Genomic DNA, 23,837 nt, shown 5'->3' with positions numbered 1-23,837 from the left:
CTGCCACGCCAATCAGTCCCCAAAGCTTGCCCGCCCCGTCGTTCTTCCGGCCGACCGCCCGGCAATACCCAGCCAGCGGAGCGAAGGGTAAACAAAGCACGTCCTTCCACGTCAACCCAGCATCCAACTTCTCCGCTTTTATCGCCAGTGGTGGCCCCATTATGATGTGTATGCTGCTTTGTTTGGATGTTTAATCTAGTTTGTCTTTGGACTCTGCAGGCAGCATGATGGGCTGGATGGGTGGTCAGAATGACCAAACTGCAGGTGCGTGTCTATACTGTTTTCCCCAGATGCGCCGCGCCTGCCGCCTTCCCAGAAAGTTTGAGAATGCGGACCTCATCTCATGAATAACAATCGCGCGCTGACTTCTTTCTTCTTACTCTTCCATAGACGATTCTAAGATAATGGAGCCTCCGGAAACCCCCGCGCCCATGTTTGCGCTTCGCGCATTCCAGAGCGCTTTGTTTGGAACGCCAAAAGCAGACGACGAAGATCTTACCAATGCTCATTTGAAGCCCAAGCAACAATCTCATAACTTTCAGCCAGCCAAGGACAACGTATCGCAGAAACCGATCGAGCAGAAGACAGAATCTACCAAGGCCACTGCAGCCGAATTTGATCTAGCTATGAACGCATCGCCGACAAAGAGCATTCTTATGACGCCCGGTACCGTCTCAAACCGGCGCAAGACTGTATCGTTCGGAGAAGGCGTGGTCGATAATGAGCGCAGGCGCGAGGATGCGTCTAACAGAATCGTCAAGACTCCGATAACTGTATCGGGTAACATCAGCAGCCAGTGGGCATCAGGCTCGTCGGAAGGGAAGCGCAGCAGACTCACCCAAACTCTAATGGATTCACGTGAGAAGCCTTCCAGGTCGGAGAAGCCTTCTCAGAAGCCCGGTGAGAGTCGCTCGAAAACTGAGCCCAAAGCCGAAGCAGCGGCGCCCCAAGGGGACGATAATGACGACACAATCAACATGAACGAGCCACGCTCTCGGTCCGGCAAGTACTGGAAGGCGGAGTTTGATAGCTACCGGACCAAGACGGCTCTTGAAATCAAACGACTCATACAGTACCGCTCGGCCGCAAAAACTTTCGCGAAAAAGAAGGATGAAGAAGCCTACCGCTTGGCTACAAAGCTGAAAGAGGAAGAACTAAAGGTTGAAGAAATGGAACGCCATGTAACGCAGTTGGCCTCTACGATGGTCGCAGAAAATACACGCGCGGATAAAGAGCAGCTCGTTCAAGATCTTACGAAGCAGACGGCTCTGGCACTCCAGTACAAGCACAAGGTTAGTATGCTGCGCAAGGTTCTAGAGCAGCATGGTGTGGTGGGAAGCGAAGTCGACGTCATAGCAGGACAATGCGACTCCAGCATAACCCCGAAGGAGACGTCTGAGGCTCTACAAAAGACCCAACAGGCCCTAGCGCAAGCGAACGCCAAGATCACCGATATGAAGCAACAGAATTCGGATTTCGAGAAGCTCAAAGGCCTTGCCCTCAGCTCTGAGCAGAAAGCTTCAGACTTAGAGAAGGAAAATGCAATGCTCAAGAACACACTAGCCCGATTCAAGCAGGAGGCATCGAAATACGAGGGTCGACGCAAGGAAAGGGAAGCAAAGCTGAAGCAGCGAGAGGCAAAACTGGAAACGCGGATTCAAGAATACCGCGAGCGCCTCAAATCGACAACTCAGCAGCAACGAGAGCAGGAAGAAGATATGAAAGTGTCTTTCAACGACGAGCGCCATCGCATGCAGGATCAGATTGATTTGCTGAAAACAAGACTGAGGGCTTTGGAGACCGCAACGGAGATTAGATCGCGAGCCCGCCCCGAAGGCCGCAGGAATAATGAAAGCGTGCATGTCCAGGACTTTGGCCATACCAGCCCTCAGAAAGAAGCTTTCGATGATACCATGGAGACAAATCAGCCACCCAGCCCTAGCCCACGAGGAAAGACTCGTCGGTTACATGGGATCGAGAATGACCTGAAAGACGCGGAATTAAGAAAGGCCATGAAGGATTTAGGCATTCATGATATCGACGAGAAGTTCAACAATATAGGAATATCCCCTCTCAACACATATAAGCCTCCTCGCTATCAGGAGGAGACAGATCTCATCCCGCCATCCTCCCCTCCTGAGATACCGACAGTTGACACGGGCACTTGGTCCGGTACTAACGTTCGACGCAATCATCAAGATACTCATGGGTCACATCAAGCAACCGCTTCACTTCCTAGTCGCCGACTCCAGCTCGACGACAGCCATCAACTCCGCCCAGATCGCCTGCAGTCCCGACGGTCAGCGACGAAGTACAGCCTCGATGCCCTGTCTTCCCTGCCAGACACATATCTTCTAGACCGCGCAAAGAAACGGCAAACAGCTCCTATAATACCACGAGATCCACTTTTACTCGAGCGCAAAATGGCCGTGCAGGCCCAGGCACGCCTGAAGCGGAAGGACGAACCTCGCAAGAACAGAGAAGACGGCAAGGAGAATCATCTGCGGACTACTGTGAAGGCTTGATCCTTTCTCTTTCATTCATTGAACTTTATTTTCTTATCGGATTCGGTCTACAGCGAAGGGTGTTAACAACTTGGGTAGATTGACTTTGCTAGGATGGAATTTTGATGTGCTTGAGTGTTGATATCTAGGAGTTTATACCCACGCTCTCTTATTGGTCTTTCGTATTGAGATAAATTGACACCGGCTTCCTTGCAGTATACCTACACGTAATCACGTAGTTTGTCGCTCAAGTAATATTCTTCCAGGCTTAAGCGTATAGGTAGGTAAATATAACCTGCAGAATATCTTGTACATCTATTCACTCATATTCCATCTATCTATGTATTCCATTACTGTACCACGCATGACCGCGTATAATCCACAATCCGTCTATAGCCCTCTAACCACTCCTCAAGCCTTGCCATCGCTGAAGGAGACAACAGCCCACTTTCCAGTCCACGCCCACTCGCGCTTCTCAGCACCTCCTCCGCCAGGAAGCTGACGGAGTTCCTCATCCTTACCTGGCGGAAGAGCGACGACGGTATCGGCCTTGCATGTGCGGAAGGACAAGACGCGGATGCCAGAATGCGGGCCTAGAGGACCGATGGCTGTTGTGAAGGGGGTTGTTGGGTCCCATGCGGCCTGTCATGTGGTTAGCGGGAAACTTGAGGAGATGATCATGGAGGGGGAAATAAGGGACGTACATCGCTAACAAGCTTTCTGTAGTTGAGATCGCCCTTGAAGAGAACGAGTTCAGCTTCTTTGAGGTCTTCGAAGAGATCTGGTGCGGTGTGCGGCAGGCGCCAGTAGCTACCAGCTGCAGTCCAGAAGGGGTGAGGGCGGATAATGAGTTTGCCCTCGGCATGGAAATGACTCCATTGCTCGAAGAGGAACTTCACCTCGCTGACTTCCTTGTCGGAGAGGGGCTCGTGCTTTCTGTCGCTGTCGTCGGGTGCAGTGTAGAAGCCCTGAGGATCCGCGAGGGCCTGAATAAGGTCTGCGAAGTCACGGGGAACAACATCGGACACGAACCAGGGGATCAGCTTGGGACGGAGGATGACGGTTGTTGCGATTCCAGCAGAAAGCATATATCCGGCTAGAATGAGGTCGACGAAGAGCTCGAATCCGGCATTGTCCAAGACGATATCGACGCGGCGCTCTCCTCCCTTGTTCTCCTGTTGGGCTTTGCGGAGTACATCAAATGCAGCGTTCATGTCGTTGACAAGGATGTTCTTCTCGGCTGCTTTTCGAGCCTGTGCGCCCTGCAGCTTCTGAATATCCTCGTATGTAATAGATGTCAGGAGGGATAGATCTGTAGCATTTCCCCACAAGCAGATCTCGCACATCTCAGAAAATAGAAGACGGTCGGACTCCTCGGTGTTGTTCCCCTTCTCTGCCTCCAAAGCCAGCTCCTTGTACCTAGCAGCCAGTTCGAGGACGGCGGGTCGGGAGGACTTAAAGGTAGACATCTTTTGGCGAGCAAAGACATCGTATCCCTTCCAGTGCTGCGAGCGACCAAATAGGGTGGCTAGGCGCCTGTCTGTTTCAATTGGCGATCAGCACCATATTCTCCCTCGGCATTGCGTATAGGACCCAGTCAGCCATACAGAGATAACATTCAGCAAAGAGCCACGGGGCTTCGTGCCACTTGAGGTTCCCCCGCTGCTCCAACTCCTCGTTGTACTCCTCGAAGTCCGGTTCGCCGTCATCGGGCAGAGGCCTGTCGCAGCAACAATCAGCGTCCGGAGTTCAATTACAGTATTCAAGGGTTAAAAACCCACGTCATCTGTCTGTTATGTTGGATTTCATATTTCAGCTTCGCCACTTCCTCAATGATTGTTTTTCCTTCTTTGCGCTTTTCCTCCTCGGTGACGTCGGCGACGGTCCGATGCAGGTCGTCAATTGCGCCAGTCTATGTTCAATTTCTGTGTTAGACTGTATGACCGAAGCATAAGTGGGGTACTCACGATAATGGCAGGCCATCTATCCGTAACAGACCTGTAAGCAAAGCTGGTCTTGTCGGAGAGCTGGTATTGAGCTGTTGAGCGGCGGGGTTAGTCCGATTATCTTGACAGGAAAGAGTGCCGGGAACTCACGGGTTTTCGGGTCGAACTCCATTTTGTGAGCGTAAGTGTATGGTAGAAGGGTGATGGAGTGAAGAGAGATGAGTTAATCAAAAAAGATGAGGTGCTATGAAGTAATGGGGTGGATTATTGACCGACAACTGCGTCCGAAAACGATCGCGGGGTCGGCGGGGTTGCCCTTCAAGGCAGGTCTCCGCAACCACAGTGTCTAGATCTTGTATGCTTCTAGCGCATTTCTACTGTAACATACCAAAAATATGCTAGAACAATTGGTTGTTTTTGCTATCTCATGTTCAACCACGCTAAGCATTCACATTCTATCATATAGACAGCCTCAAATAGAAGGAGATGCCCCCTATGGCAGATTGATCCGCTATGCAAAATTCGGGAATTCGTAAAAATACGTTGAAGACATCGAGCACATTCGTATACAGAGACATCTACCCAAAAGGGACGCGCACACTGTGCTTACGAGACCATGGTTGTTCCGGCTGGTACGGTTTATCCACCAACGCCTATCACTCCAAGAAGCCGCAATCATCTCACATCATAGACATCAGAGAACTTTGAGCATATGCCTAAAGATAGTCAGTACTTGATCATACAGGAGTTTGGCGGTGGCTTACCATTGGCTTAATGTCTGGGTGGGGCACCGCCTCGAAGACCTGGTAGTCAAGCTTGAGCTCTGGTCCTATCTTGATGAAGGCACCCTTGTTCTCTGTCGTGTCGCAGTACTTAGGAGCAGAAAAGACCGTGATGCAGCGTCCGTCGTGCTCGACCTCGTACCCATTCATGCGAACCTCGTGTGAACGAATAATGGCTTCCAGCCCGTTGTTCTCACAGAAACGCTTGGTAACGTCTGGGCCGAACTGAAGACCGACACCGCGCTTGCTGGGTCCGCGACCCGGCTCGGTCTGAGGATCTGTCCAAAGCATCTCCATCATAAGTCCTTGTTGTCCTGGTTGCTTCTGGTTGTGACGGTTCAATTTCCGAATGTCGTCTAGCGTAATGTTGTCGTTGGAGAATAGGCCGCCATGGAGGACGAAGAACTTGTTGCCAATCAAGGTGGCCAGAGGAAGCGCCGAGAATGACTCGGAGAAGCACTTGAAGAGGGTTTCGTTGTACTTGGCCCTGCACTCGCCTTCGAACCCGTATACCTTGTTCATATCGTCTGTCTCGTGGTTTCCGCGGTTCAGGAAGATTCCGTTCGGCCGCAGCCACTTGTAGGCGTATAGAAGCAGGGCAATTTCCGTAGACCACGATCCACGATCCACAAAGTCACCGTTGAATAGGTAAGCGTGCGTGTCAGTCGGGAATCCATTCAGTCGGAAAATCTCCAATAGATCGAAGAATTGACCTGCAGCCGTCAGTCAAAACCCCAACATCGACAAGAAAACAGGACAACAAACCATGAGTATCACCACAAACAGTCAACCTCTTCCCCTCCTCAACGCCAATCTCAACCATAGTCGGCTCCGCATAAACAATCTCCTTGACTGCCTTCACAATCTGGAATGCATACTTGCGATGGATCTTCTTCCCATTCTTAAACCGTTCAATCATGTCATCGATAAACTCCTGCGTCATCTCCGACCCCAGCTTAACTCCATCATATCCCTCATGAACAGCCATGGCATCAATATCCAAGCTCTCAAACGCAGACGGCGGGTCCGCAACCTCAATCGCCTTCTCAAAGTCCATCCGCCGCACCAACTTCTCGCACTCTGTCAATTTTAACTTGGCATCGCGATTGCCCGGTTCCCGTTTGATGACGGCCTTGAAGTCCTTCGCGGCCTCGCGGTAGTTGAGGATAAAGCTGTTGGCGAGAGCTCGGCGCCAATATGCCTTGATGTAGTTGGGGTCGAGTTCTAGCGCCTTCGTGGCGTCGGCGATCGCGAAGCCATAGGCTTCAAGTTTGACATGGCACTATGTTCAGAGATAGCAGGGTTAGCATACTGTAAAACTCCGCTAGCCCTCCGGTGAGCCGAAAACCGCCAACGTACCTGTGCTCGGTTGCTGAAGAACGACGGTTCCTTGTCGTACTTCTCGATCGCTTGCGTGTAGAAATCCACGGCAGTGGGCCAGTCATGTGCAACGAAGGCCTTGTTCCCCTGCACCTTGAGCGCAGTAGCTGCCTCAATGTCCGAGGAAGCCATAGTATCTAAGTATATGTGAGGTGGCTGATGAGTGGGCTGGAGGGGTTTTCGGTAGGAGGGCACGAGAGCGAAGAGGCAAGAGGAATGGCCGAGCGCGACTAGCTCAGAGGCAAGTAGAATGAGGGTAGGAAGAACGAATGATAGATACAAAATCTATATCCGAGAAGAATAGCCTCCGATCACTTTTGTCAGTGCGCGCTTCCAGATCTTCAGCGTTTGAATAGTCTAAATCTTGGCCGGGGCCCTTTTTGATGGACGAGGCTCCGGTCTTGGCGTTTTGCCGCACTGCAGCGGACCAGCTTCCAGAAACATCCTTTGAAGAACAAGGCTCACTTCAAACTGCACTGCACGATCGTTAGGTTGAGACCAACACAGCTCGCCACGCTAGGCGTATTTCCTCCATATTCTCACCTCTCTCTCCCTCTCGCCTCATTGATCACCACGCCGCAATGTCATTCTTCGTTCCCCCCAGCCAGCAGCGCACTCTCCGCGCCTGCATGGTTTGCTCCCTCGTCCAGCTACACAGCGTAAGACCCCCGATTTGCTTCTCCTCATCTTCCTTCGCATCTCAGATCCCACTGACACGTCTTTATTAGAAATTCATGCGCGAAGGCTGCCCGAATTGCGATAACGTCCTCGGCCTCCGCGGCAACAACGATAACATCCAAGAATGCACTTCACAAGTGTTCGAAGGCTTGCTAACCGTCAACGACCCGGCAACAAGCTGGGTAGCCCGCTGGCAACGGCTCGATAGCTACGTTCCCGGTACATATGCGGTGAAGGTCACAGGGTCGCTTCCGAACGAAGTCATCGGGCATCTGGAGGACGCGGGGATTAAGTACATCCCGAGGGATGGAAGTAACGTTGAGGAGGGGGAATGAGCGATTCTTGATACACAACTGGGGTACAATATGGTTGCTGTGATGCGTTCGGTGGAAGCGAGGCATGCTACTAGGTGGTCTAGATCTATTTTTTGCCGTTTCGGGACCAGAGAGCACAAGAGATACCCCATTTTCTCTGTCTCTGTTTTTACCGTCTTTTTATGCACTTGGCTGGAGTTTCGTGGATTTTTAAGGGGTTCTGCTACGGTATTTTCGTGCGGGAGTTGGGTCTATCATCATGTCCCTACTGGATTCATTATAAGCTTGATCTGAAATGTGATTTATTTCCCTAGCTTGGTATCTTTTTAGACGACTAATAAAATCTCAAACATGGACTTGTATATAAATATCAATACGCATATGCAAATAATCGAAAAGGCTCCCAGTTTACCATATAAACGCCGTGGAAACAACAATCAAGTCACAAGCAAACAACTTTACAGTTGCTTGATGATCTTTTCAATGCTCTCAAGGAGGATATCGGCTGTGGCGAGTTAGTTATATTCTTCATTAAAACGAAGTGAAGTAGCTTACCATGGTGCTTCTGGAAGATCAGCATGGGCCTCAGGCGAACAGCGCTCTGGCCGCTTCCACCAATGTTAATACCAACACCCTTGCCCTTGACAAGGAACTCGTCGCGCTTGGGAGTATCCCAAGCAATGAATGTGCCCTGGCCCTTACCGCGCAGGTTCTGTATGTGCTCAGGGTACTGCTTAGCGAGGCGCTCAAGGCCTGAGAAAAGGTAGTCACCAGTGACGGCAGTGTGCTCAACGAGCGAGAGGCGCTCAATCTCCTCGATGATACCACGGAAGATGAGGGCACGGGAAGGGTCACCCATCCAGGTGTTGAACTGGCGGTAGGGCTTGTTGGGGCGGAGGGCGGGGTTGCCGAAGTAGTAGCCGGCAGTCTGGGCCTTCTTGGAGAAGGTGACCATGTCGGGAGGGGTCTCAAGATTCCAGTGGTCGTGGGCCCAGAACTTTCCGGTAGCACCAACACCAGTTTGAACCTCGTCGACGATGAATAGAACGTTGTTGCGCTTGGTGATCTCGCGAAGGCCGCGGAAGAAGGCAGGAGAGGCGTGGTTGTCACCACCCTCGGACTGAATAGGCTCGACGACAACAGCAGCAACGGGGTTGTGCCACTCTTTAATGAGACGCTCAGTCTCCTGGAGGCAGCGCTGCTCCTCCTCAGCATTCTCTCTAGCATGCTCCTCAAGAGGATACTTTAGAGAGGGGAACGGGGCCTGGGGCCAGTCAAAGGCAGGGATATCGAGCTTGTGGATGGGCTTGCTGCGGGTGGTGGACAAACTGCCGAAGAGACGGCCGTGGAAGCCAGCCTTGAAGGACATGATAGAAAGCTGAGGAGAGCCAGGAGACTGGTTCACCATGCTCGTCTGAAGCTCTTCCTCGGTGAACTCCTTCTCGGGGCCACCGCGCTGCTGCTGACGGTAGTACATGAAGGCAGCCTTGTAAGCAGTCTCGTTGGCATCGGATCCAGCCATGGCAGTGAACACTTGGTCCAAGCCCTTGGGAGCAGCCTTGAGAACACCAGTCTTCAGGATATGAGACCAATCGGCGGAGGGGAAGTTGCCGAGAGCTGGTCTGTTAATCAAAGACCTAGCCATCTCGGAGGAAGCGGCCACCTGGAGGAGGTGGGGATTGTTGTAACCGACGGGGATGGAGGCGATCTGAGCATAGCTGTAATCGGTCAGTTTAGCTCAAGAAACAACGCAAGAGATAAGATATGATAGATGACGTACACATCGAGCAATAGGTTTCCATCGAGATCGGCGATACTGGCTGGCTGTTAGAGTCGTGTATTGCGAGAGCTGTGCGGGGTAGATTGACATACTAATTGCCAACAGACTTGGAATAATCAGCGAGCATGTTCAAGCTGCGGACATCAAAGACCTCGTTGAGCTCTTCAGCAGCTGCCTTGTTCTTAGGGCCAGGAATGGCCGTGGCGAGCTTAGGAGCAGTAGGCTCATCAGGGAAGAACGCCTTCTCCGCAGCTCGCAGGTGGGGTGTGGTCGTGATTGTGCGGACGGCAGGAAGACGAGCTGAAGCTCGGAGCGTCAAGCTGGAGCGGAAGACGGCAGCCATTGTGTATTTGAGAGGAGATTTCGAGGTCGAGGGGTGAAAAAGGAAAATGCGATGACGGAGGAAGAGCCCTTGAGAGGGATTCCCGATAAGAGCGGAGATGTGATAAGAGCTGTACCGAGCTCTGTAGACAATTGTGCAGCTAGTTACGGGCGCTCAATGGGCGGAATCAGGAAAAATCAAGTGCTGGACCAAATGTAGATACAATTGAATTCAGGTAAAAGTCTAGGGAGGAACTGCCAGGCACATGCTCTTATATACTGGTTGAACAAAGTGGGATGGACCGCTGAGATCACAGCAAGCGGTGATTGAAGCTCCAACTGCTTCGGCGATTTAGACCAATCAGAGTCACCGAGCGACATCAAGATCTCCAAAAGCAAGGGCGCAGAATTCCGATTGATAACAGCAAACAAAGCGCTTCGAATCGTCTTTCCTTCTCGAGCATAAGCGGCCCACTGGATTTTCCCTTTCTGTCTCCGACGCAGCTGAGATCGCCGAGATTCCGGAGTCACGGTTTTGCGCGCGATCGGGAACAGATGCCTAAACGAGTTTTGTCGTTATGCTCTTCAACTCCCTTGATGCGTATGAAGGTCAATTCGGCCTCGAAATCAAACTCAACAAGCACTCTAAAGATGGTTCTCGTGCTGACTTGGCCGCCGGCCACGGTCCTTTTTTAGATTCGCCGATTATGTTAGCAGTGCAACAGCGCCGGTCGTTCGAGACTTCATTTGGTGGAAACCATACGACGAATTCCTAGTCCATACGGAGTATAATCAGTTTGAATCTAGTTTTTGTCTCCCAGCACGGGCAAGAAGACATGTGTCAGGGGTTGCGGGGCAAATCCGGGGTATCGAACGCTCAGGCCGAGGGCTGCAGATTCCAGACAGCCAGATTCCCTATGTAACTGGGTTTTGACATTGTATTCCAGAACAGATAGCTTCCTCCGCCCTCATTTCTGGGCGAAGGGATAGTTTTCTGTGTCGTATCGGGGAAATATGCAGAGGAAATCAATTTAAGCTTGAAGCACCGAAGTAATTATTATGGTCTCAATTTGATGGGTTACAAAAAAATATATACAGTTTGGTGGCGGCATCAGATCTTTATTCCGTACAGTCACTTTTATGAACAAACTAGATAAACCATTTTCAAACCGAATATTAATGCTTATTGTATATAACAGCGTTTAGGGCAACCATGTTTAGCCACATGCACTCACTTTGTTCCTGCATGCCCTAAGCTACCTAGCCGTACCTCAGCCCACGAATCCCGGAATGTCGAACCAATTGGTTAGCTTTTCTTGACTAGAGCAATTTACACAAATCAATAATCAAACACTGTATCTGCTCGAAACACTGATCAGCGATACCCAGGATGCGGTCCCCGCAGGTTGTTGCAGGCGGTTCCGGCAACGCCTCCACGTGAAATTCAAGTATCGTTGGATTATATCGTTTTATATACTCTAATGGATATATAGGGGTCATGACAATCCTAATAATCATAGACCAAGAGTGAAAACAAAATATGAAAAACGAAGGGAAGTATTGAAAGAGAGTATAAAGTTAAACTGACTCAGTACCATGGCCAGGCGGGAGCCCCTTAACATCATTGTGAATGGATGACGAAGGTGGTGACATTGACCTCTCGCTGACCGAGCCGTGAGTGAGGTGTATCTCCTCAGTTTGTGCTGGGGACAGGGGCTGGCTCGAGATGTCATACACGCTTCCAATCGTTTGATGGGCGGAGCGAGTCTCGCTGTATGTTTCCATTTCCACCGTTCTAAGGACCTTTATTGAGGGCATCCCTTCCTTGGCTCCGTAGTGATGTGAGGATCTGGATTGTTTTGATGCCGTTGTTGACGAGCGCAGCTTCCATGATATCCTGTTGCGATCTTGAGATCGACTGGAACCGTATCGGTGCGACGAGCCGACAAGACGGGGCAGATAGAGGTTGACCAAAGGCCGTAGCGCTGGTGCTGAGGTACAGATCTGATGGGTGTTATTTAAGGGCTGTGGAGGCGAGTGGGGACGTCTTTACATACCAAGCCGACATTGATTTCTATTGTTGCTGCCAGTAAGACTGGCCAACCTTCCCAGGTGGTGTCATAAGAAGCGAGCATGCTCTTATAGACATAGGCTGTTCGTATCGAGCCAGCAACATCAACTATAATTCCCAGGCCGAAGATCGAGATTACAGCAAGGCGCTGCCGCACCGGTAGTTTCAACTTCCAGATCAAGGGCATAGGAAGGATGGTGACCACAACATCTGTTATGATGTTGATAGTACTAGCCGAGAAAACGATAGCGCCATCGTTCAGACAGTGGTGTGGGTATTGAGGTTCCAAGTCCCAGTATGCGTGAATGGGTCTTCAGCAGTATTAGTTGATCAAGCCTGATAAAAGGGCAGATGGAATGTATCTGACCTGCAATGGAAGAGACTGAAAAACAGAAAAAGAATGCATGATAATGCAACGACAACCATGGCTACAATCATAGCAATGTTGTATCGTGAATAGACGCCCTTGGTTCCTACGATTAGCAGACGCTTGCAGAACCATAGCAACGAAAGCTTGGTAATGGAGCAAGATAGAGAGAAAAGAATCTGGAAGCTGAGGTTCAACTTCGACACTGCGGGTAACAACTCCAGTGGGATATCCCAAATATGCCTGTCCCAGCCATACTGCTCGGTTGCAATGCATAGGACGACACCCATGCCAATTCCAAAAACCTAGAGGCAATTAGAAAACCACCGGAAAGTAATTTAGCACGCTTAATCAACATACCAAGCCAAAGACTATCAGAACATCATCCAGACCAGCCGTCCGTGTAATTCTCAGTCGGGTCCACACTCGCAGAAGAGTGATGATGGTAGACAGCGACAGACATATAATGGTCACAACGAGCACAGCATGACCGCGCGTTGGGGGATTATCGTAGTTCGGCTTGGGCCAGGTAAGAAGCACTTCGATGGGAGGGAGCTGCATTGTCTCGGTCGTTCTCTACGGTGTTGCGGTGTGTACTATGATGAGATTGTCCGGACACAGTGAGGGTAATGGTCAATGTCACCAGGGAGTACTGTCAGCTGGTGTAAAATGCTTGAGGCGTAGGGCGCGTCGAACTAGTATGTCATCAACACATCGCAGATGAGTTCGCCGAGGTTGATGAACTGTAAGACTCGTCCCTGACAGGCAAAACAAAGCCGGTGAGAGATGCTTAATATATGGTTGATGCACGGCGTACCTGGCATAAGTGGATGGAGCTGCAAGAAGCTCATGAATTGGAGGCAGTCTAATAGCGCATCGAGGATCCATGGGTTGCTTCGTGAACTAAATGGCTGCGGCTTTTATTTTGCATGACTCTTTAAGGGTGCTTGAATGGCTCGATCTGGTTATGGTATCAGATGAGGATCCGACATCGCAAGAATACCTCCTCCAATAGACACGGCATTATGGCTTCAACGATGGATTCATTGCGAAAACAGTAACTGACGCGACTATCACCGCTGTCCAAAACCCCATTGCGTGGCTGTGATAGGTGATTTGAGCGATCCGTAGCGCGCTATGATCCTCGCTGGCAAGAGCATAACCTAGGGAGCACGAGACACTATTAACTGGCATTCCTGTCGCATCATCGTTCATACCCATGGTTCATTAGTGCAGGGTTTTCCGAAATCGTCTAGCGAAAATTTTTGGCGATGTTCTGAAAGGCCCTGATTCGACCGAGCTTGAGGATCCGGAGAGTAGACGTTCGTCACCCATGGTCGGAGCTTCTGAACCAGCACTTTGGTCCTTGAAGGCGAGAACTATTGAAGTGCACGATCAATAATCTGGAATCGAGTTCGTCTTGACGAGATTGGCGGCAATACTCAGTGCCGGGGCCCGGAGGAGCCTGTGTGGCGAAGGGAGATTTGAGATTTGAGAATGGAGCCTGCGTCGGGTGTTCTCGATTCAAGTTACCTACCTGCTGTAACTACCCCGCACCGGTCGTCGTCGACCCTAGTAGTAAAGCATCAGAAGATAGGTAGGAGACTGATACTACTCCTGGCAGTTCAAAATGCACTAAAGGCTTAGTCTGGGGAAGAGAGCATGCTAAGAAACGCTTAGACCGGGCTAAGGACATCCGAATGGAGCCTGCGTCTCAAGAGTCAAATGTCTCGATGGTCGATGCAGAGTGCAGACAGACAACCCAAGTGCCGACCAGCTTAGCTCCCCGAGACTCCCCTGATTTTTTGGCGTTGACGTTTGCGGAAATACCACTGACTTATGACAAGACAGTGCCTGAAGGCTGAATTATTCGCCCACGGACCAAGCTTTCGGAACATTCATACCGATGTATACCTGGGTGACCACCTAGCCTCTCAAACTGCCGAGTTAGTGTCCGCTGCCAGTTCGATAGTGGATCGTCCCAACTCATGGGTACCAAAATTGCACATCGTGTCTTCTTTATTGAGACGGATCCACGTGTCGTGATGCTATTTCCTTCTTCCACCGGACCGGTAGATCATGCTAGGTCGAAGATCATTGATCTCCTCTGCTTTTTCACTCTTGACGGATCTAGAGTCTACCTGGTACCTAGCAGTGGTTTACGAATGACGTGCTGTAACTCGCCAAGACTCGAATTAATTCGCTTCGTCTCTCAACCGAGCATACTCTAGAGTAGGACGTAGCGGGAAAGGCCTCCTTTGCGCTCCCATACTGACCTACGACTCGATAGAATTTCACAAATTTCCTCGATCTGCGCCTATAACCGAACAGAGATGTCTCAATGCCACCAAAATACCCTCTGACTGAACCTGTTCATTGAGGAAGAAAACAGCCAACCACAACACGGCACTAGGAGACTCGCTCAGTCTAATACGAGGCAAAGTTACACCCGTCAGCAAGGCACGGGCAAGTCGTGACGGGAGGCTTACCGAGTGCAGTTGGCTGTTCCGATTCGATTCTCAAGATTCAGGCACAAGTCAACGCACATCCACAGGCTTCTAAGCATACGCTTAGAGGGTACTGCATATTGTGTGAATCACGTTTAATTTCATTCAAGATGATGGCAACCGGGCACCGGCGCCCAAGTCAAATATCCGTTTGCACCTCGACGATGAAATCAAGCCACTGGTGATTCGACGGTCAATACGTTCCGCTTTCGATCGCCGACAAAGTAATAAGTGGATGGAAATCGCCAAACCATCCACGAAACCTCGCTTAGGGGATATTTCTGGGAGATGTAACCGCTCTACTCTTGCGCGATACATAAACCACGGAACATGTCTCCCCAAGTTATCGAGCGCATAGGATTTGGTTTTGTGGCTGTCTGGCATCGCTGCTGGTCTGATAGCCTGATAGGTACTAGAGCGAGGGGAGAGGATGTGGGCTCGGACGAATCGGATGAGACGACGCTGTAAGAGGAGACTTGATTGAAATAAGTATGGAAGGACTCATATCTCAGCGCTACCCTGGTAATTCTCCATAAGAAACTTGTTCTGTCAGCGAGGGTTGGCTGGCATGAACGAGATTCGACGCTACGACCTTGAGGTCCGCGGTATGTACGAGGATACCTGAAGGCCCGATGGAAGCCTAAGCGCCGGCGTTTACCATGGCATTGGTTCGAACCTGTTCGCCGAAGCTCTTATATCAAAACTGTTATGTAGAAAGATATACTGTAGTTATGTGTGCTTCGTATATCGACCTCCTCACCTGTAGCCTGTGGGAACACTGGACGCCAGGTGGAGCAGGCATTCTGCTACCTCCTCAGCTGGCCGGCCGATGAGTACGTAGTACGCACTTGATTGACGATTCCTCCGTAATTTGTCTGCATGATGACTGAAGTGAGGTTACGCAGGGAAGTCACCAGAAGTCGGGGTATTTCGACAAAGAGTGCAGCAATTTGCACCTGCCAACGCCCAATTTCCTGATTGCTGACCAGTCATTACCGCTGACGAGTGGTCAGACCGTCACTGGCGTTTCTCGTGTGCGCCTCACCCCTGAGAGGCCAAGAAATGCTTCGGCATGGATTGCGTGGTAAAGGGCTGAAACCGCCCAAGTTCTTGTGCCGCGTCTCTGGCGATGGATCCGGAACTCCGCAAAATTTACCAGAAACTTGCGGAGCGATTGAGGCGTTTGTCGCGAGAAAAACAGCCGCAGCGTAGTTGGAGTCGAGGAAAGATCGTGATGCCAATATTAGAACGAATTCCGGGACTATTGAAATTGAATAGATCGACCAGCTGCTAAAAAAGCTCGCGATGCGGCGATGCTAAGGGCCGCTCTTGGGCTCGAGTCATGAAAAATTCTCACCCCAGTGGGAGGCCAGTGCTTCGCCACGATGCATCCATGAGTTGTCGTTCCTTTTTCCGTTTCAGCTCGGCAGCGAGGGCAAGCCATCAGAGGTCTGGACTGTTTGGTCAATCTGGTGGTGGCCAATTAGCAAGCCAACGGCTCCTTCCGTCCCACATAGTCTGGCTTGAACCTGAAACCAGGGGCGCACTTGCTTTAATTCGGGCGCAGCCGTTGGTGCTTCCAAGGTTCACTTTTGAGCCGTGCAAGGGACTAACTAATGACATTTTCTTCAGCTGAGTACAGGGGAGTATACAAAGCAAAGTCACTGGTACAGTTCTTTGAGTGCAACACCACGGAACATCAACGCCATGGCGCTGCAGGCATTGCTATCAATGGACAGAGAAAAGAATCAGAGTTCGTAAAATTCCAGACCAGGTCTTTGTGTCGTTAGTCGTGACGGAGTGGCGTTCTTGCACTGGTCTGGTGCATCTAAAATTGTCACTCCTCCGATCCCATGCGCTGGCTTGGCCCATGATGACTCTCCGTAGATCTCCTCCTCAGGCTCCTCTCCTCTCTAGGCCGGGCTCTTTCACTCCTTTCCCTTTTCTTCTGGCCCCCAGATTCTCTTCTCCTCTCCAACACTCGTTCTCCGACTATTAATCTATGAATTGACCTACATTCTTTCGTTCTTCTCTCCCTTCGATTTCTTTGTCTCTGAATCCAATCCACGCGGACACTCTCTGGTTAGACTGTCCTACTTCATTCTTTCATCGCCAAATTCAACCCAATACCACACATAATGGACGGAGGTGGACACGCAGCCCCTCCAGCTGATGCTGCGCATGCAGCTCCAGCTGGTGATGGACCAGCTCCAGTCATGGCTGATGTTCGTCATGGCAATAACCATGGAAACACTACCAACGGCGATGAGAAGAGCGAAAAGAGTGCGAAGAGCTCTAAGCGTATCACACCACGGCCGACCTTTCTCGAAAACTTAGCAGACTCCCGAGATTCCCAGTTCATGCTCAACCGTCGCGACTCGGACGATCTAGATCGTTATTTTGTATGTGAGGTCCAGAAGAAGAATTCCCTGAACTCCGCGCTGACGGGCTTTCTCCTAATAGCACGGCCCGAGAGACCTTGACAAGCATTCGAAATGGCCTATTATGCTCCGAATGCACGGTAGTATCATGCCAAAACTAATTCTTCCCATCGCCTTCGTTGCCGGATGGTCGACATTGATTACATGTATCTCGCGATTTGTCCATAATAGTGAGTTTTCAAGCTGGGAGGGGTCTTGCACTTGGGCTGACTGAGGTTCGTTCAGTTTCTGTCGATAACATCCTTCTTACGGTCCTGGGTTTCGTCGTCGGTCTGTCCCTTTCCTTCCGCAGCTCCACAGCTTATGAGAGGTACGTTGCTCTTCTCCACCCCATTTCATACAGGCGCCCGATTGACATTGTTCTAGGTGGGCGGATGGCCGAAAGTACTGGTCACTGCTTATTCAGACCTCCCGAAACCTTTCTCGCACTATTTGGATCAATACATCTGAGCGTGAAGGAGAGGAAGGCAAAGAGGATTTATTGAGAAAGCTGTATGAACTGCCCAGTCAAATGGCGCTGGAGTAATCAACTAATACGGTCTAGGACGGCGATTAACCTTATCATCGCTTTTGCTGTTGCCCTGAAGCACAAACTGCGATTCGAACCGGATGTCGGATACGATGATCTAGCGGGTCTAGTCGGATATCTCGATACCTTTGCTAAGGATGCTCACGATCGCGAAGTCATTGCCCCACGACGGAGGACAATGTGGAAGGCAGCAGGCGAATATCTTGGAGTTTCTTTTGCCGAATCAAACCCCCGAAAGCTGGTCAAGCGATCCAAGAAGCCTCTGGGACATTTGCCTCTGGAGATTCTTAACCATATCTCCGCTTATATCGACTCCACTATTCACAACGGAACACTCTCGATCAGTCTGCATCAGTCACAAGCCAGTATGTACCATTATTTCTCTGTACCTCTTGGGGATACGTATCGCTGACATACCATAGTCACCTACCTCGCTCAGCTGAACGAAGTTGTGACAGGCACTGAGCGTGTCCTCGATACTCCGCTACCCGCCGCCTACAGCATCGCCATTGCCCAGATCGCCTGGATCTACGTTCTCGTTCTTCCCTTCCAGCTCTACGACTCTCTTGGTTGGGTCACTATCCCCGGCTCCATCGTTGCCGCATATATCATTCTTGGACTTGCCACCATCGGTAGCGAAATTGAGAACCCCTTCGGCCACGACGTCAATGATCTTCCGCTCGACACCTACTGCAGACAGATTGCTCTCGAGATGGACATTGTTACCGCCGCCCCAGCACCGAAGGTTGAGGACTTCACTTCCCGCGAGGACAATTACGTCCTCTACCCGCTCAGCATCTCTGGCCAGCCCTCCTGGGCTGACCGTAGTGTCGACGATATCCGTGCTGCTCTTCGCGCCAAAGTCGTTGCTAACAGCTCAGGTGGATCAGCATCTGGTGCCTCGACTATGATTGAGGAAGTCAACATGAAGCTCCGGAAACAGGCGTCTCCAGTCTGATTCGCATATCTCTGCCGGTCGAGTGACCGCAACAACAAAAGCAATTCATTGCCAGCAATATCAGCGAAAAATAAAATAAACTTTTACTGTCGCGTTGCGTCGCAAGCATGGGAATTGGGCGTCTTTACTGAGCATATGAGCTATTTCCTCTGAGGTCTGCGATTTGTTCCTTTCAATTGTATCAACTTTCGTTGAACTTGAATTATATCGATATCTTCTGCCCATTGTGTATAGGTTCTGGGTCTGTCATTTTCATATTCTCGTTACATACAAAACTGTGTTTATCGTTCAAATTGTGTTGTATATCTCAAGATCAGTGCCAAATATGATCATACCACTATCATAGTCATACCGTGCAATGTCCTTGGTTATACCACTATATAAGTCTCGAGCGGCCGAGCCATGCATCCATTGAACACAAATTAGTCACCAATATTTTCGCAATTTCTCCAGTTCTCAATCGCTCCGGCGCCGGAAGGAAGCGAAATACGAACTTTCTCAACCAAATCCCTCGCAGCGTAGGATCCTCGAAGGTCGCACCCTCATCATAAAACATCCCAAGTGCTTAACCTCAAGAAGCAAACAAGTCCGCGCCATCACCGTGCACCAAAGCAGGCAAGAAATTCCCCTTCGCGCAGATGCGCCACGCAACGGTATCTGATTCTGAGTCTCCCGTGTCTCCAATCCAGGAGCTCAGGGCGGAGACGAGCGCCGGGGCATCTTGGTGGGGGACGCGGATCCATATGTATCTTTCTGGTTGTGAGTATGGAGGCTGTGGTTGTATTTGCGATGAGGTTGAGGTTTGTGGCTGTATTGTTGTAGACGGCGTGACGTGGAGGATGTCAATTGGAATGGCGGTCCCTGAGAAACCGAGGAATTGGGAGAGGGCGGAGGTTAGGTATGTGCGTGCTGTTAGGGGGTCGATCGGGGTTGGTTGGGACGGTGGTGGTTGGGTGATTCTGGTGATGGATATCCATTAGCGAGCCTCCTGAGGTTTCTTGGGGTATAACTATGGAATTGTAGCCTTGGGAGCGTACAGTTGGAGCTTAAAGTATGTCCACTGGGGATTGCGCGCTGTGAAGCTGATGGTTCTCGGGGCGGAGGGGGAGGTCGCAGGGGCGTCGTCGGGGGATTTTCGTTTCGTGGATGTCATTTTCGATAGTATACTCGGGGTGCTGCTATATAGCTTGGTATCTCAGGTGCCCTGCTGAACGTCTCTTGCGGTTGTTGTGTTGGTGAATAGGTTGGTTTGTTGCAGGAAAAAAAAGATGGGGAGAAAAGTTGACGTTCCGCGCTGCGGGGGAGCATCAAGGCCTCCCCGCACGCTGGTGGAGAAGCTTGGGAACTTAAGGAAGTGTCAACAAATGTCCGCGACAGCAGGAAGGACACCATCAATCTCCGGTCGCATGGTTCTGAGGGTTGATACATTGCTTGCTGGCTACTCATGTTCCTTTTGATTAGGTACTATCCATATCGCTAAAGCGGACCACTTCGTTTGCAGCCTGTCCACTAGCTCTGTTAAAACAACAACGAAAATGTCTTCATATCCACCGTCTGACATACTTCGAGATGGATTACTGTGCATCAAAGTACTCTGGCACCGTGACGGCTTAGAGTAGCGCTTGTCGACCTTACTTTACGTGCGGAGGTCGAGTGACTGCTGTTTTCAACGGAGATCAGCCTGTACCTGCTAAGCTCTTTCTACGGTATTGATCTATCTTCTCCTACCGCAGATTCAATACTCACTGACTGGTGTAATAGGCTATTTATTCTTTAGGGGTGAGACCTGCAAAATTGAACGCTTCACTAGAGGTGTCTGTGGCGACTTGACCGTGCTCGCAGGGAAGACCCCATACCAGATCTCGCAAGAATGCGTGAAAGGTCTTCCCGTATTACACATGAAATCTCCTCAATAATTGGAAAATAGAGCCTCGAGGCAGGGTATTGTCTCGGTCTTTAAATCGCCGCCGAGAAGTCCTTCTCAAAGTACAGGGCGAACACCCCTGAGACTATCATAAGGATCATACCTACGAAGACATCAACAACACGATAAAAGTTTCGAACCGATAGCTAAAAGTATCAACCCTCGGCAAAATAACAAACGTGGATTGGCTCTTGCCGGCACTATGAGAGCCAGGGAGTCTCAGCTACTTTCGCTACCAATGCGCTGGGGTTATGATTGCTTAGTCTGGGGGTGATACCGACCTTGGGTATAAAATACTTCCAAGAAACGAGGCAGCTATTACTAGACGAAGGGTCACTGCGATACTCCTCCAAGGACAAGTATTTTGTGAACTTTGATATCTTTGATATTTCTGATAGATAACCCACACTCGGTTGCCGTCTGATACCTTAGTTTAGTTGCCATAGGGGCTTAAACTGAAGCATTTTAAGACTGCTAACACGGTGTGAGCTTCTCATGAGGACCATTATTCTCTGATCTTAGTTCACTCATTTCGACGAGTGCTTACACTTCTCCTTTCGTCAACACTTGTCACCTCCCGAAGTCGGCTTTTCTGCGCCTACCATACTTTAGTATAATATGGCCCAGATAATCTTGACCAAACGGCATAAAACAACTACAGCTTTAGGCTGTACAGAGCTTATAGAGAGTAATAGCGATGTCGGAAGGTTTCTTGCACGTCAATCACTATGCGAAGAACGAATGCCCGCAGAACATAGAGCTGACCGAAGCGAAACCCACCTCAACGGTCAGTAGAGACGTAGGTTACCCCTCAATGAAGACAGCAACTGTTCTCTAAATAACAGAAGCCAGGAGTGAAATAAGAACACTGTCATCCTGAGACAAAACAATGGGTAGATAATTGAACCATCCATTGACACCCCTCACACGACAGACCAATAAAAAGCACTTGATATCACTTATAGTCAAGACTTCCAATGCAAGAGCTCCTATTGTTCTGATTCGCCAAACCTGATTTCCGCCTGCGGCCATAAACAAGAAATGAATGAAGTCAGGTGAATGACCTTGGCTACAGTATCCGCCAGCTGGGCGATAATAACGCTTAACCAGCCTATGAACTGTGACTTTATCTCATGGAAGTTTCACATGGCTACAATGCGGCTGGTCATCTTTGACCTTGCACTGGTTGACTCGGCCGGCCGGGCGATGGTCGAGCTGAGTGCTTCGCTTGGGGGAAATGCTCCATTGCTCTACTGCAGGATGGATGAGTATAGTCAACATGGGGCTCATTTTGAAGGGCAAAGTGAGGTCTATCTTCTCATATTGGATATAACCAAGATCACGGTCTTTGGAAAGAGAAATGCCCATCTCCGAGCTTTGCCCGGCGCGAGGTGGCAGACCCGATAACTGCAGTTGAGACATATTCACTCACCCCAGGTTTCCTGTTTCCCACGCCCTCCAAAGTAACCCTCGCCCCTCCAAATTCGGTTCTCTATTCCAACCCCCCCAATTGTTCACCGGAGAGATGCGCAGGACAATAGCCGTTGCAGGCGTTTTCACTATGGCTCTCCTTCTCCTGTCGTTTATTCCATCCTGGAACTTTCCTCCTGGCTGATCTCCCTTTCGTTCGCTTTCACCACTGTTATTTGCCTCCAGTTTCCATTTTGTGGATATCTTGTCAGATTTTACTTGCGGAGACAAAGACTACTCTGGCTTGTCAAAGTGAACGAGTGAAGGTTCATTTGCTGTTCTTTCTTCTGCCGAACTGGGCGAAGCGGGGTGAGACTCTAGGGCTGCTGGCTAACCCTGGTGTCCCAGGTACCAAAATGACTGCCGACGGAGAAAGGTTGACCGCTACGGCTTTGAGACTCCTCAAGCGAGGCCCTAAGGGCGTTCAGAAAAGTGAGCTTGTTCTTCTCCTATATAACCTCATCTACTAACCAACATTTGGTAGAGAAAGCTATTCCAAGACAGGACAGCCCTGCGGCACTTGACCCACGCAACCGCACATCTTTCCACGAGGGCCAAGAGAGATGGTCTTGGGATAACCTCCCTGATATTCTATATCAAATGAACCCCACTGGCAAAGAGGGTCAGGGACGTGAGGAGGATCCTGGAAAGTTGGCCCATGAAATCCACGGCAAGAGGCTGCGGTGTCTCTCAGTCTTGCCAGACAATATATCGTCCACCGTCGAGGAATTCCGCGTTGAGGCATGGCAACGTCTCGACCCCCGGGTTACCCTCACCGACATTACCGATCGTATGCATCCAGATTTTCGAATCAAGAACAATGCATTGCAGCAGAGAGGCGTTCGTTTCCGTCAGGCTTTTAATCTCCTGGCTTGGTACTCGGGAAACAAGCGGAGCGCACAGCTTGAGGATGAACTCTTCCGGAAAATGAAGAAGGCTGGGCTTGACACCAGCTCGAACTCTACTCGTGGCATCACGCCTGGCTTAGTGTATCCTCACCTAGGTGCAGCTAGCAAGCGCATCCCGATGCCGAAATCTTGGGCAATCAGGAAGCTTGGCCCCCGGAGCCAGAAAATCCGTCCTTCTCAGCTTGCTAGGTGGCTCGAACAGTTAGACGAAGCAGAAGAAGACACGTGCTCTGCAGTCTCCGAGACCCCAGCAGAGACATTTTTGCCGACGTCTTTACCGACAACACCTCTACCGACGACACCTGATGTATCAGATCACGATGCCAAATTCACTGAACTTATCCACGAATTCGTCCCTTACGATGAATATCACAACCACACCGACGGTGCTCTCCCGGTCATTCGAGGAGTCAACCCCGATGAGGATCTTCCCAGCACAGTGAGAATGTCTGAGCTCGACCTTCTTCAAGGTTACAGACAGCCCGAGCCAGAGATCAAAGAGGATAATGAGTCGCTTCCCCTATACTCAAACCCAGACAGACTCGCCCACAGAGCACCTTTCTGGTCACCTAGCTCTGCTTGCTCTATTCGTGGCTTCTGCATGTCACCATGCTTTCAGGACTTCCCTCAGATGTTTAAAGATTTTCTTGAACCTACTATGCTTGTATCTTCTCCTCGAAGCAAGCCTCAGACGCCAACCAATGGTGTGTTCCCGCTCATCAACCCCGTTCAACTCAACATGATCCCTGCAGAACAACAGAAGAATGTCTTCGATGACATGTTGTCAGAGTACTCCAAGGGCGACCGTGAGCTCAGCGAGATGCCTTACTACGTGGCTCATTCCTCTTGATTACTGTTAGAGGTTCTCTGCCTTATGGCTCTCGCGACAAGCTGGCCTTGTCCTGTCATCCCTCCTACCCATCCTCTCCTGCTTTTCTCTTCTCTTGTCTATACCCT

General features: G+C 50.4%; 9 protein-coding genes across 9 annotated transcripts; 4 read left to right on the top strand and 5 right to left on the bottom strand.

The window, feature by feature from the left end:
• The first annotated feature begins 135 nt into the window (after positions 1–135).
• BJY04DRAFT_30688 (uncharacterized protein) lies at positions 136–2,719 on the top strand. The gene is made up of 2 exons (XM_073720102.1): positions 136–264; positions 391–2,719. The coding sequence occupies exons 1-2, from the start codon at positions 225–227 to the stop codon at positions 2,523–2,525; spliced, it is 2,175 nt and encodes a 724-aa protein (XP_073573134.1). The 5' UTR covers positions 136–224; the 3' UTR covers positions 2,526–2,719.
• A 196-nt stretch (positions 2,720–2,915) lies between these two features.
• ppt1 (protein serine/threonine phosphatase PPT1) lies at positions 2,916–6,744 on the bottom strand (the record flags this gene model as incomplete). The annotated part of the gene is made up of 8 exons (XM_073713731.1): positions 2,916–3,146; positions 3,209–4,044; positions 4,112–4,224; positions 4,286–4,416; positions 4,472–4,531; positions 5,215–5,945; positions 5,998–6,514; positions 6,592–6,744. 8 exons carry the CDS (start codon positions 6,742–6,744, stop codon positions 2,916–2,918), a joined length of 2,772 nt encoding a protein of 923 aa, XP_073573133.1.
• A 321-nt stretch (positions 6,745–7,065) lies between these two features.
• On the top strand, positions 7,066–7,836 carry spt4 (transcription elongation factor SPT4). The gene is made up of 2 exons (XM_073720101.1): positions 7,066–7,271; positions 7,341–7,836. The coding sequence occupies exons 1-2, from the start codon at positions 7,194–7,196 to the stop codon at positions 7,623–7,625; spliced, it is 363 nt and encodes a 120-aa protein (XP_073573132.1). The 5' UTR covers positions 7,066–7,193; the 3' UTR covers positions 7,626–7,836.
• Positions 7,837–7,891: 55 nt separating this feature from the next.
• gatA (4-aminobutyrate transaminase gatA) lies at positions 7,892–9,934 on the bottom strand. The gene is made up of 4 exons (XM_073710749.1): positions 9,477–9,934; positions 9,385–9,420; positions 8,160–9,322; positions 7,892–8,109 (listed from the first exon to the last, which is right to left on the bottom strand). The coding sequence occupies exons 1-4, from the start codon at positions 9,725–9,727 to the stop codon at positions 8,063–8,065; spliced, it is 1,497 nt and encodes a 498-aa protein (XP_073573131.1). The 5' UTR covers positions 9,728–9,934; the 3' UTR covers positions 7,892–8,062.
• A 1,349-nt stretch (positions 9,935–11,283) lies between these two features.
• BJY04DRAFT_216616 (uncharacterized protein) lies at positions 11,284–12,704 on the bottom strand (the record flags this gene model as incomplete). The annotated part of the gene is made up of 4 exons (XM_073715809.1): positions 11,284–11,709; positions 11,763–12,087; positions 12,144–12,448; positions 12,504–12,704. The coding sequence occupies 4 exons, from the start codon at positions 12,702–12,704 to the stop codon at positions 11,284–11,286; spliced, it is 1,257 nt and encodes a 418-aa protein (XP_073573130.1).
• Positions 12,705–12,899: 195 nt separating this feature from the next.
• Positions 12,900–13,690, bottom strand: BJY04DRAFT_185331 (uncharacterized protein). The gene has a single exon (XM_073710748.1). It carries the CDS (start codon positions 13,362–13,364, stop codon positions 13,167–13,169), a length of 198 nt encoding a protein of 65 aa, XP_073573129.1. The 5' UTR covers positions 13,365–13,690; the 3' UTR covers positions 12,900–13,166.
• Positions 13,691–16,537: 2,847 nt separating this feature from the next.
• Positions 16,538–18,985, top strand: BJY04DRAFT_30607 (UPF0187 domain membrane protein). The gene is made up of 6 exons (XM_073720099.1): positions 16,538–17,052; positions 17,114–17,261; positions 17,317–17,401; positions 17,458–17,583; positions 17,636–17,985; positions 18,043–18,985. The coding sequence occupies exons 1-6, from the start codon at positions 16,789–16,791 to the stop codon at positions 18,576–18,578; spliced, it is 1,509 nt and encodes a 502-aa protein (XP_073573128.1). The 5' UTR covers positions 16,538–16,788; the 3' UTR covers positions 18,579–18,985.
• A 20-nt stretch (positions 18,986–19,005) lies between these two features.
• BJY04DRAFT_30599 (uncharacterized protein) lies at positions 19,006–19,940 on the bottom strand. The gene is made up of 2 exons (XM_073720098.1): positions 19,616–19,940; positions 19,006–19,537 (listed from the first exon to the last, which is right to left on the bottom strand). The coding sequence occupies exons 1-2, from the start codon at positions 19,729–19,731 to the stop codon at positions 19,150–19,152; spliced, it is 504 nt and encodes a 167-aa protein (XP_073573127.1). The 5' UTR covers positions 19,732–19,940; the 3' UTR covers positions 19,006–19,149.
• A 2,388-nt stretch (positions 19,941–22,328) lies between these two features.
• On the top strand, positions 22,329–23,730 carry BJY04DRAFT_216613 (uncharacterized protein; the record flags this gene model as incomplete). The annotated part of the gene is made up of 2 exons (XM_073715808.1): positions 22,329–22,404; positions 22,457–23,730. The coding sequence occupies 2 exons, from the start codon at positions 22,329–22,331 to the stop codon at positions 23,728–23,730; spliced, it is 1,350 nt and encodes a 449-aa protein (XP_073573126.1).
• Positions 23,731–23,837: the final 107 nt, after the last annotated feature.

This window comes from Aspergillus karnatakaensis, assembly GCF_047715665.1.
Source record: "Aspergillus karnatakaensis strain CBS 102800 unplaced genomic scaffold BJY04scaffold_15, whole genome shotgun sequence".
NCBI lineage: Eukaryota > Fungi > Ascomycota > Eurotiomycetes > Eurotiales > Aspergillaceae > Aspergillus > Aspergillus karnatakaensis.
Note: the sequence above shows the minus strand (reverse complement) of the source record. Positions and strands in the feature narration are given on the sequence as shown.

Bases quoted from the DNA above. Each gene is read 5' to 3' on its own strand.
- BJY04DRAFT_30688 (XM_073720102.1), top strand. From the start codon at position 225: ATGATGGGCTGGATGGGTGGTCAGAATGACCAAACTGCAG. The intron at 265-390 runs GTGCGTGTCTAT...ACTCTTCCATAG, and splicing joins TCAGAATGACCAAACTGCAG to ACGATTCTAAGATAATGGAG.
- spt4 (XM_073720101.1), top strand. From the start codon at position 7,194: ATGTCATTCTTCGTTCCCCCCAGCCAGCAGCGCACTCTCCGCGCCTGC. The intron at 7,272-7,340 runs GTAAGACCCCCG...CGTCTTTATTAG, and splicing joins CCCTCGTCCAGCTACACAGC to AAATTCATGCGCGAAGGCTG.
- gatA (XM_073710749.1), bottom strand. From the start codon at position 9,727: ATGGCTGCCGTCTTCCGCTCCAGCTTGACGCTCCGAGCTTCAGCTCGT. The intron at 9,323-9,384 runs GTACGTCATCTA...GACCGATTACAG, and splicing joins GGAAACCTATTGCTCGATGT to CTATGCTCAGATCGCCTCCA. The intron at 8,110-8,159 runs GTAAGCTACTTC...AACTCGCCACAG, and splicing joins GATCTTCCAGAAGCACCATG to CCGATATCCTCCTTGAGAGC.
- BJY04DRAFT_185331 (XM_073710748.1), bottom strand. From the start codon at position 13,364: ATGGGTATGAACGATGATGCGACAGGAATGCCAGTTAATAGTGTCTCG.
- BJY04DRAFT_30607 (XM_073720099.1), top strand. From the start codon at position 16,789: ATGGACGGAGGTGGACACGCAGCCCCTCCAGCTGATGCTGCGCATGCA. The intron at 17,053-17,113 runs GTATGTGAGGTC...TTCTCCTAATAG, and splicing joins ACGATCTAGATCGTTATTTT to CACGGCCCGAGAGACCTTGA. The intron at 17,402-17,457 runs GTACGTTGCTCT...ACATTGTTCTAG, and splicing joins AGCTCCACAGCTTATGAGAG to GTGGGCGGATGGCCGAAAGT.
- BJY04DRAFT_30599 (XM_073720098.1), bottom strand. From the start codon at position 19,731: ATGACATCCACGAAACGAAAATCCCCCGACGACGCCCCTGCGACCTCC. The intron at 19,538-19,615 runs GTACGCTCCCAA...ATCCATCACCAG, and splicing joins ACATACTTTAAGCTCCAACT to AATCACCCAACCACCACCGT.